At 41.1% G+C, this 11,043-nt stretch overlaps 1 protein-coding gene across 3 annotated transcripts in view; it reads right to left on the bottom strand.

The window, feature by feature from the left end:
• Positions 1–416: 416 nt before the first annotated feature.
• The window catches only part of LOC138852500 (uncharacterized), a 65,406-nt gene continuing 54,779 nt past the window's right edge, over positions 417–11,043 (bottom strand). For all 3 annotated transcript variants that reach the window (XM_070083646.1, XM_070083644.1, XM_070083645.1), the window contains exons 5-6: positions 6,550–6,608; positions 417–2,840 (exon numbers count right to left, since the gene is read on the bottom strand). In XM_070083646.1, coding sequence (XP_069939747.1) covers positions 2,436–2,840; positions 6,550–6,608 — 464 coding nt within the window. In that variant the 3' untranslated portion in view covers positions 417–2,435. The remainder of the gene's footprint in view (positions 2,841–6,549; positions 6,609–11,043) is intronic.

The following is an 11,043-nucleotide window of genomic DNA, read 5'->3' as shown; positions in this document are numbered from 1 at the left end:
ACATTATCTAACCTAACCTAACTTAACCTAATTATTATCATACCCTGGAAAGCTATTTTTAGATAGGAAATGTAGCTTTACAAATGAAATTTTATACTCTTAGCTGTTTTTCTTAGATATTTTCTCTTTTATTTTATATATATATTTCTTTTTACCGCTGATTGAAAATGGTAAATGATTTACCATTTACAACTTAATGATTGTCTTTATATTTTAAAGCAGATAGACCTATATAAACTTTAAATATACGTGATTATCATAATATTGTCTTCAATTAATTATCATCTGTACTGACGTCAGTTAATTACCATGATATAGACGTCAATTAATTACCATGATATAGACGTCAGGTAATTACCATAATATAGATGCCGATAGTCACCTAACAGAGGCTATATTAAAAAAAAACTACAATACTCTGAATGATGCTATATTTTGGAAGACACAATGAAATAAAATGGCACAAGAAAACACGAGTCATCTATAATATAGATCCAACAAGGTGATTAATCCACAACAGTGTTACAGATATGGATCAGTTATCAAAATTAAACAGGGTTGTATGCAATTAATATTTCCATTACTATATAAAAATCAATTTCTATAAGAAAATATATAATGAGAGGTGTGTATCTCAGTGTATATACACTGTGAGGTGTATGTCTCTCAATGTGTATACACTGTGAGGTGTATGTCTCAGTGTATATACACTGTGAGGGGTGTCTCTCAGTGTATATACACTGTGAGGGGTATGTCTCTCAGTGTATATACACTGTGAGGGGTATGTCTCTCAGTGTATATACACTGTGAGGGGTATGTCTCTCAGTGTATATACACTGTGAGGGGTATGTCTCTCAGTGTGTGTACACTGTGAGGTGTGTGCCTCTCAGTGTGTAAAAACTGAGTTAATTTTAATCAATATTTTTTAAGTATCAGAAGTATTCTTGAGTGGTGATTAACAAGTGACATGCAGCCTTATTAACTCTTGTAGAGATAGGCTTTAAGCTCCATTAACCAAACTTATTGAACTTCGTGTAGTTAATAGGGTTTAAATCCCATTAATCAAACTTAGTGACCTTCGTGTTGTTGATAGACTAAGAACCCATTAATCATGTTCAACTCTTAAGGCAAAAATCCACTTAGATATTAATATGAAGGATTCTTTAATCCCTAAGATCGGGATTAAAGTTAAATTTGAAGGTATATACACTGAGACATACTACTTTTGGTGACTATACACTGAGAGCTATACAACTCTCGGTGTATATATGTAATCTGAGATGTACACCTTTCACTGTATATACACAGTGAGACATGTATATCTTGGTGTGTATGCACTGAGATATATATCTTAGTGAACATATACTTAAAAATACATACCATACGGTGTATATGCCCTATATACACGACTCTATTTGTACATATACTGAGATGCACACATCTTAGTATGTATATTATACGCTGATAAACACCCTCAGTGTATATATTCACAGAGTATACATAGCCCCCTCGCTCTTAATACACTAGTATATATACTTACACTCTTGGTGTATATGTATGTATATATATATATATATATATATATATATATATATATATATATATATATATATATATATATATATATATATATATATATATATATATATATATATATATTACTACAATAGTATCATGAGTTTAAACATAAGTTTGCATAATGTATAAATTTATACACTATACAAATTCATCTATACATATTAACAAAAGCAACAGATATACGAGGATTTTTTTTTTTTTTGAACATCGTTTCTTGAATTAGGCTTATCACCTTCATCGACACCATGCCTAACCTTTCTTGGGTAGGGTAGGTGCCTGAGCCCGAGCCTTTAGCTCATAAGACTGTCATTCCCATTTGCCCCCTTGGGGCGGGGATGGCAGACCAGAGAGGCCTAGCTTGTGGCTAGGCCTGGGGACAGTTGGTCCCAAAGATGAGGAGGTACTTGTGCCTCCTCCCATGGGAGACTTAGGTCTCAGACACTCCCTAAAGAGGGAGCCAAGGCCGGGCCACCACTTGGAAAAGGCCCGGGCCGGGAGAATACCGGCTAATCTTTAACTAACTAATTATCACCTTGACATTCTCTTCTTAGTCATTTTTTTGCATTTATTTTTTATGATTTCTGAAAAGAATGAACCTTAGATTGATTTGCGCATATCTACCTTAAAATAGTGTACACAGAGACGTTGGCTAGTATCCGTAGGGTAGGAAATGCAACGTTTTAAGAGGGCCAGAAGTCAGAAGGAGAAGGTTGCGTTCCGTTTTAGTACTGACGAGAACGTTGAAGTGGACACACGTTGCGGGGCGGCATTTCGCTCTCTGATGTTCTGGAGCTGATAAAGATCCGATAGAGCAAAACGTTCTCCCAGCGAAATCTTATTTTGTAATGCGTTTCTCTTCAACGCCAGCCAGCCGGCTGTCTGTCAGCGTGATGGTTGGATGGCAACTGGCCAGGAAACTGTCTGTCAGCTTGATAGCTGGACGGCAACTGGCCAGGAAACTGTCTGTCAGCGTGATAGTTGGATGACAACTGGCCAGGAAACTGTCTGTCAGCTTGACAGTTGGACGACAGCTGGCCAGGAAACTGTCTGTCAGCATGATGTCCGGACGACAGCTTGTACTCCCGGTGGACGTCAGCTTGCAGGATGGCAGTGTCGTAGTTTGGGGGGTCGTGGTCGTGATCTGTTGCAGGCGACGACATATTTGAAGATGCTGACCATGACGTCTTCACACAGGCATGAACGGCAGGAGACGACGACCTTCCCCCGCTGACATGGTCGCGAGTTCGCTGCTCGGTCATTGCCTGTAGAAAGAGAAAGTGTGATTATCTGTTTGCAGCTACAGGAGAAGGTGTTAAGTTTAATATGTTTATTATGCACCCCATACCCATCCTGTGGGCGGTAGTCAAAAGATTACAGAGGTGCATAATGGGTCCAGGGACTGGGCCTCAAAGTTTTGATAGCTGAGCAAGTTACAGAGGTAATGAATTCACAATTTACAAAGGTAATGAACTCACAATTTACAAAGGTAATGAACTCCAGGTAGGTCTAGTCACAATCATTACAAGTTACAAAGGTATTTACAGATTACAGAGGTACACAATGGGTCCAGGGACCGGGCTCCAAAGTTTTGATGGCTGAACTAGGTACAAGGTAATGAACTCACAGGTTACAAAGGTAATGAACTCACAAGTTACAAAGGTAATGAATACTGTAAGAATGGTTACTTACGTTTATACATGGCTGCAATCATGAACAAATTTTAGAATAATGAGCAATTCACACTTCCACACCCGGTCACAACTGTAGTGAGTTATTGGTGCAAATGTTGATTGCTGAGTCTCTCACACACACACACACACACACACACACACATACAAATTCATACACACACACACATACACACACACACACACACACACACACACACACACACACACACACACACACACAAACTCATACACACACACGCACACACACTCATACACACACACACACACTCATACACACACACACACTCATACACACACACACTCATACTCACACACACACACACACACACACACACACACACACACACACACACACACACACACACACACACACACACACACTCACACACTCACACACATACACACAAACACACACACACACACACACACACACACACACACACACACACACACACACACACACACACACACACACACACACACACACACATGCACATATGTGGTAATGCTTTATTTACAGCTAGCAAAGTCAGGGTATTTCTCCAGAATGGTCTGTAATATACCACTGTGGATAAAATACTTAGCCATTTCTTGAACACTTCTGAGTGAGTTGTTTCTAAATTCATTAATTTTATCGCACTCCAGTACATAATGACGAGGGTGTGACAATAATCCATCTGGCAAAGTTTACATTTCGTTTGGTCTACATCTGGTGGTGGTGATTTAACCTGCCAAAGATACTTGTAACCCAGCCGGAGCCGGGCGGTAGTGACATCCAAGAGTCTGCTTATTTTGTTGGATGCACCATAGACATGTGGCTCCTCCTGCATGATAGAATGATGATAGATGGACTCACTGGTGTCAATCTCCCTAAGTCTTAAGTCCATAAAATTCAGCTGAAGTTCTTTTCGTATTATTGTTCTCAAACTACTACCTGACAAGCCAAGATTGTAATCTACTCCCTCTTTGAAAGCATACAGCTTAGCCAATTTATCAGTTCTATCATGCATCTGAAGACCAATGTGAGATGGAATCCACAGCATGTGCACTCTGACTCCACTGTCCACAATCCTACCATACCTGTGTCTGGCTTCTGACACAAGCATGCCACAATTTATGCTTAATGAGTTGAGAGCATTTATGGATGACAGAGAATCAGTTACAATTAAACTGTCAATCTTTGATACATAGATGCATTTCAGTGCAAGGAGTATGGCAAACAGTTCTGTCTGAAGGGTAGAGGCCCAATTATTGATGCGTGCTCCAATTTCTTTAAGAGAGCCATCACTCTGTACGACAACAGCAGCACTACCAGCTGCACCAGTGGATTGGTGAACAGAACCATCAACGTAAATAATTTGCTAGAGTGTGTGCTGTGTGACTAAGTTATCAATACAGCTTAAGGCCTCATGTTTGGCTTCAAGGCGAAGTTTTGGTTGTGATTTAAGAAGTAGTTTGGGGGGAAATGGAGGAATGGTAGTTTGGAATGGGGTAATATTCCATGGAGCGGAGAAGTGCCGCTGTTGCCTTACTTGACATAGATCATGTATCTGATTCATGCGGAGGTCGGTTCCAGTCTTTTCGATCCATCTGGAGGAGTGTTCACCAGTGCTGAGGAAAGTTTGGAGGGCTTCTGTGCAGGGGTTTGAATGAGCTTGCCTGAGCATATTAACCCCAATTAGGATATTTCTTTCAGTAACACGATCTCTGATGCTTGGAATATCAAGTTCTTTTTGCATATTTAAAATTTTGGCAGTACGAGGGCATCCTAGGATGATCCTCATTGCTTCGTTCTGCAGTTTTTCCATCCCTCCAAGCTTCCAGTCAGACACAAGAGCAAGTAGTGGCGCAGCATAATCAACCAATGATCTAATATAAGCAAGATACATCATTTTCACAATTTTAACATTAGCACCATACCTGGGGTGAAGCCCTGCCACAACTCTTAGTCGTTCTTTGTATTGGCGACAAAGTCTTGTTACAACAGGTCCAAGTAGTGGAACCTCAAAGCCTAGATACCTGTATCTGCTTACATATTCTAGAAGAGACCCATCATGCAATTGGATCTGACGAACTGTGCCTCTCTGTCGAGGAGGACGCCTATTGAGTATCTTTGTTTTATCAGTAGAGATTATCAACCCCAGGTCCTGACACGAGGCTAGTACATGATTAAGAATGTTTTGGGTGTTGGAGAATCCGGTGGTGTGAATCATTATATCATCAGCAAAACTAATCACATAGGAGAAGGTGGTGACCTATTTTTGTGACTACAGGAGCAAAGCTGTGCTCGTAGTGACCTATACTTGTAGCTACAGAAACGTAGCTGTGCTCGAGGTGTAGCATAACAAAATATCCAACTTACTTCTTTCTATCTTAATGTTCATAGCCTTCAGGATAACAGTCTAGGCAGTGATAGAATGAACATCAGATTGAAAAAAAGGAGGGAAGAAAAGAAGGTGTTTAAAAATTTGGGAGCTGACTTACAATCAAATTAGTGTTTGAAAGACAAGTTGAACCACAGACTGGATGAAGGAAACCAGGCGAGTGGTGCGCTGAGGCATATGTAGAAAGGAATTTATGTATGATTGATGGGAGAGGGGAATGTTAATTGTACCAGAGTGTAGTAGCAACAATTTTGCATGGTTGTGAGACATGAGTTTTGAATGCTGCAGCGAGGAGGCTAGAGGCAGTGGAAATGACATGTTTAAGAACAAATTGTGGTGGAAATATCACGCAGAGAATTCAGAGTGTAGAAATTTAAAGACGAAGTCGGGTTACCAAGGGTATAATTCATAGGATTGACCAGGAGTTGTTCAGGTGGTTTGGACATTTAGAGAGGACGATGAGGGAAAATTTGACGAAGAGGATTTATAAATCTTGGGTGGAAAGTTAAAGGGAGAGGAATCGTCCTAAGAACTGATGGAGGGAGAGGGGAAAAGAAGCTTTGAGTTTTAAGAAACTGAGCATCCAGAAGGCTTGTGTGTGTTAGATAGTATTGAATGGAGACAAGGGGTTTTTAATGGCCGTACTCTTGGAGTGTGAGTAGGGTAGCCTTTAGGAAGCGAATCAAGGAAATCGGATAGTCAGATTTGAGTCCTGGAGGTGGGAGGTACATGTAGTGCCTGTACTCTGAAGGAGGGGTGGGAATGCTAGTCAGTGTAATCTAATTGTGATGTCGGCACACTTCTGTAAAGACGGCGATTGAATGAATGTTGGCGACTTTTTTTTCTTGAATCACCCTATCTAGATGGGAAACTGTCATATATTAGACTAGACTTACATTTACAGTATCCAGAGGCCTTATAGGTGTCATCATCCTGGCTTGATTCTGTTGTCGACCTGCGTTTTCAGAGAAAAAATTGTATTATTATTATTATTTTTATTATTATTATTATTATTATTATTGTGGAAAATTTTTGATTTTCCGAAGCTATAGCGCCTAATAGGTGTTTAATGTGTCGATATGAGTCAAAAATGTATTTGACAATAGGATAGAACCAAGAATTCCCTTGGCGCATGCGCGGATGTGCGGGGGTATAGGTCGACTCGGGCCATGGGGGAGGGGGGAGTTTTTTGAATGTGGTGAGGAGGCTGGGAAAGCATGGAACCAGGAAATTGGCATTCACGGCGGCCTAAGGATTAATATAGGCCTCATTTCATAATAGGAAGTGTCGTAACTGTTCCTGGTGAAGAGTGAGGGAACGTGATTTACGGGACCACCGTAAAAAGGTGGTAAAATTAGTGAATAATGGTTGGACCGGGTGTGACTGGTGCACGGCCATGGTGTGTCCAGGGGAAATACCCGTGTGTTAATCCTCGCTCATCGGCCTCAGATCTTAATGGAGTGACCTCTAATGTGTATAATAATTATGAGACGTTAAATCGTCTTGTGAATGGTAATGTAATCAGTGATAATAACATTGAGTTAAGAGAATGCGGGATGTGAAATAGATCGCCCTGCTCCGAGTGAACGCGTGATTCTCGTACCGAGGATACCTGGAGTTTACCTGGAGAGAGTTCCGGGGGTCAACGCCCCCGCGGCCCGGTCTGTGACCAGGCCTCCTGGTGGATCAGAGCCTGATCAACCAGGCTGTTGCTGCTGGCTGCACGCAAACCAACGTACGAGCCACAGCCCGGCTGATCAGGAACTGACTTTAGGTGCTTGTCCAGTGCCAGCTTGAAGACTGCCAGGGGTCTGTTGGTAATCCCCCTTATGTGTGCTGGGAGGCAGTTGAACAGTCTCGGGCCCCTGACACTTATTGTATGGTCTCTTAACGTGCTAGTGACACCCCTGCTTTTCATTGGGGGGATGTTGCATCGTCTGCCAAGTCTTTTGCTTTCGTAGTGAGTGATTTTCGTGTGCAAGTTCGGTACTAGTCCCTCTAGGATTTTCCAGGTGTATATAATCATATATCTCTCCCTCCAGCGTTCCAGGGAATACAGGTTTAGGAACCTCAAGCGCTCCCAATAATTGAGGTGTTTTATCTCCGTTATGCGCGCCGTGAAAGTTCTCTGTACATTTTCTAGGTCGGCAATTTCACCTGCCTTGAAAGGTGCTGTTAGTGTGCAGCAATATTCCAGCCTAGATAGAACAAGTGACCTGAAGAGTGTCATCATGGGCTTGGCCTCCCTAGTTTTGAAGGTTCTCATTATCCATCCTGTCATTTTTCTAGCAGATGCGATTGATACAATGTTATGGTCCTTGAAGGTGAGATCCTCCGACATGATCACTCCCAGGTCTTTGACGTTGGTGTTTCGCTCTATTTTGTGGCCAGAATTTGTTTTGTACTCTGATGAAGATTTAATTTCCTCATGTTTACCATATCTGAGTAATTGAAATTTCTCATCGTTGAACTTCATATTGTTTTCTGCAGCCCACTGAAAGATTTGGTTGATGTCCGCCTGGAGCTTTGCAGTGTCTGCAATGGAAGACACTGTCATGCAGATTCGGGTGTCATCTGCAAAGGAAGACACTGTGCTGTGGCTGACATCCTTGTCTATGTCGGATATGAGGATGAGGAACAAGATGGGAGCGAGTACTGTGCCTTGTGGAACAGAGCTTTTCACCGTAGCTGCCTCGGACTTTACTCTGTTGACGACTACTCTCTGTGTTCTGTTAGTGTGGAAATTATAGATCCATCGACCGACTTTTCCTGTTATTCCTTTAGCACGCATTTTGTGCGCTATTACGCCATGGTCACACTTGTCGAAGGCTTTTGCAAAGTCTGTATATATTACATCTGCATTCTTTTTGTCTTTTAGTGCATTTAGGACCTTGTCGTAGTGATCCAATAGTTGAGACAGACAGGAGCGACCTGTTCTAAACCCATGTTGCCCTGGGTTGTGTAACTGATGGGTTTCTAGATGGGTGGTGATCTTGCTTCTTAGGACCCTTTCAAAGATTTTTATGATATGGGATGTTAGTGCTATTGGTCTGTAGTTCTTTGCTGTTGCTTTACTGCCCCCTTTGTGGAGTGGGGCTATGTCTGTTGTTTTTAGTAACTGTGGGACGACCCCCGTGTCCATGCTCCCTCTCCATAGGATGGAAAAGGCTCGTGATAGGGGCTTCTTGCAGTTCTTGATGAACACAGAGTTCCATGAGTCTGGCCCTGGGGCAGAGTGCATGGGCATGTCATTTATCGCCTGCTCGAAGTCATTTGGCGTCAGGATAACATCGGATAGGCTTGTGTTAATCAAATTTTGTGGCTCTCTCATAAAAAAATAATTTTGATCTTCGACTCTCAGTCTGGTTAGCGGCTTGCTAAAAACTGAGTCATATTGAGTCATATTGGATAGAGAAGCTTTATGGAATCACGACTTCTAAACCAGGACAAACCGACGGATACCTCGTCCTGCTGGAATAAGAACCGTGTCGGTGTAGCAGGACATCGAAATGAGATGGTGAATGGAGGAAATAAGGAGTATCAATCACCCACAGTTAAGTAACCCTTCTAGTTATAGCAGATTGATACTGGCCAGTTAGGTATGTTGTAATTGGATAGGTTATGAGTGATCCAGCTACATCAAGAGACCACCAGCGAATATCTGGTAAGTGGTGAGATTATGTACAAGTGTTTTCCTTGATGGATATATCCATGTGTAACCTACCCCACCCCCCTTCATTCAGTTAAACTAATATAATCTATACAGTCCACAATTAATTAGTAGCACCGTACTTGTGGGTGCTATCCAATCCATACTGGTCTCGGATAGATGTGGATAAGAGTGTGAGGTCGAAGGAACCACTTGCCGTGACCAGGGGTGGTTAAGTTTTCTCACATGTCTACACGGGGTGACTACGGTAAACAATATGGTTGTCTCCCAATGAGTTTACTTGTATGTATATAATGTTGAGGTACATACAGGTAATCACCCCTATAAAATTTTCCACAATTATTATTATTATTATTATTATTATTATTAGAGCATCAATATTGTATAATTTATGATGAATCACTAAAACTAAAATATATAAAATTCTTAAAAAACGTATTCATGAACTTTTATGAACTGCTAGAAATATAACCTAACCCATGGGATATATACACCGAGAGGTGTATGTCTCTCACTGTATATATAATGAGCGTTTATTTTAATCCCTATTGTAGGAATTAAGTTATTCTTGTCTGGTGCTGGAAGGTTACAGTGCAGCCTTAGTGACCCTCGTGTAGCAGAGAAGCTGTAAACCTATTAACTAAGCAATTAATCCAAGCACAGCTGTTTCTAGTACTCTGAAGCTTATAAATGCGACATCTTTTTTACTTTCGGTATAGTAGTATGAATTGGTATACAATAACTACTTTTTAAAGGGGTGGACCGGTAAGCCAGCGGAAGGCCTCGGTCGATGACCAAAAGCTCCAGCTGCGGGTCATCATAGGAGACCCGCGTCAAGAAACACTTGTCCCGTTTCCTGACAAACCTTATACCTATTTTTGGGAGTGTCCCCGGCCATGTGGCTATTCCCAGCCACACGCACCAAATCTCTCTCTTTGTGAGGCTTGCTAAGATTCAGTGGTATAGCACCGTTCAACTGATTTTTTTTCCTTATATCAAATTACCTTCTGGATACATTACAGCACTTTTTTATTTTTCAACACCTGACTTAAGCAGCTGCTACTCACATCCAACCATTCCAACTCATTTTTTTTACCTCGATGGCCATCTCACTCCTAGCAAGGTGACTCAAAGAAAACACATTCACTGTCATTCAGTAAATTGCTCTTTCCAGGAGGGTACTGACATCACAGACTACCCTTCATTAGTGGGCCTTAATATATGACAGTTTCATATTACCATTGCAGTTTTGCTTAAATTGATAATATCATTTATATCTGACTGTAACATTCCCATCTCTCCTTCATCAGAGTCCAGGTACTACTACCTTTCCCACCTTCAGTTCTCAAGTCTGGCTAACTGATTTCCATAAGTCCCTTTATAAAGGTCACCTTGCTCACACCCGAACAGCACGTCCATATTCGTCTACTCTATTTTAAAAATCTCCCCTAAGTGTTAGATTCAATACATTGCTTCACTGGTTATTCCACTACATCACTACTGGCAAACCATTGTGCGTACCAATATCATCTCTACGTCAAAATTTGTCTACCCAGAATGTATCATCCACCACTTTAATCTACAGTGTCTGCCATACATTAAAAGTGTTGTTCGTTATTAAAAAGATTTATTTATTGCTAATACACCAAAGTTTAACAGGGATTTAAAAAGATTTATTTATTGCTAATACGCCAAAGTTTAACAGAGATTTGTATTTTGG

This window comes from Cherax quadricarinatus, chromosome 10 (genome assembly GCF_038502225.1).
Source record: "Cherax quadricarinatus isolate ZL_2023a chromosome 10, ASM3850222v1, whole genome shotgun sequence".
NCBI classification, from domain to species: domain Eukaryota; kingdom Metazoa; phylum Arthropoda; class Malacostraca; order Decapoda; family Parastacidae; genus Cherax; species Cherax quadricarinatus.
The sequence above is the reverse complement of the archived record's forward strand: the minus strand, read 5'-3'. Positions and strand labels throughout refer to the sequence as shown.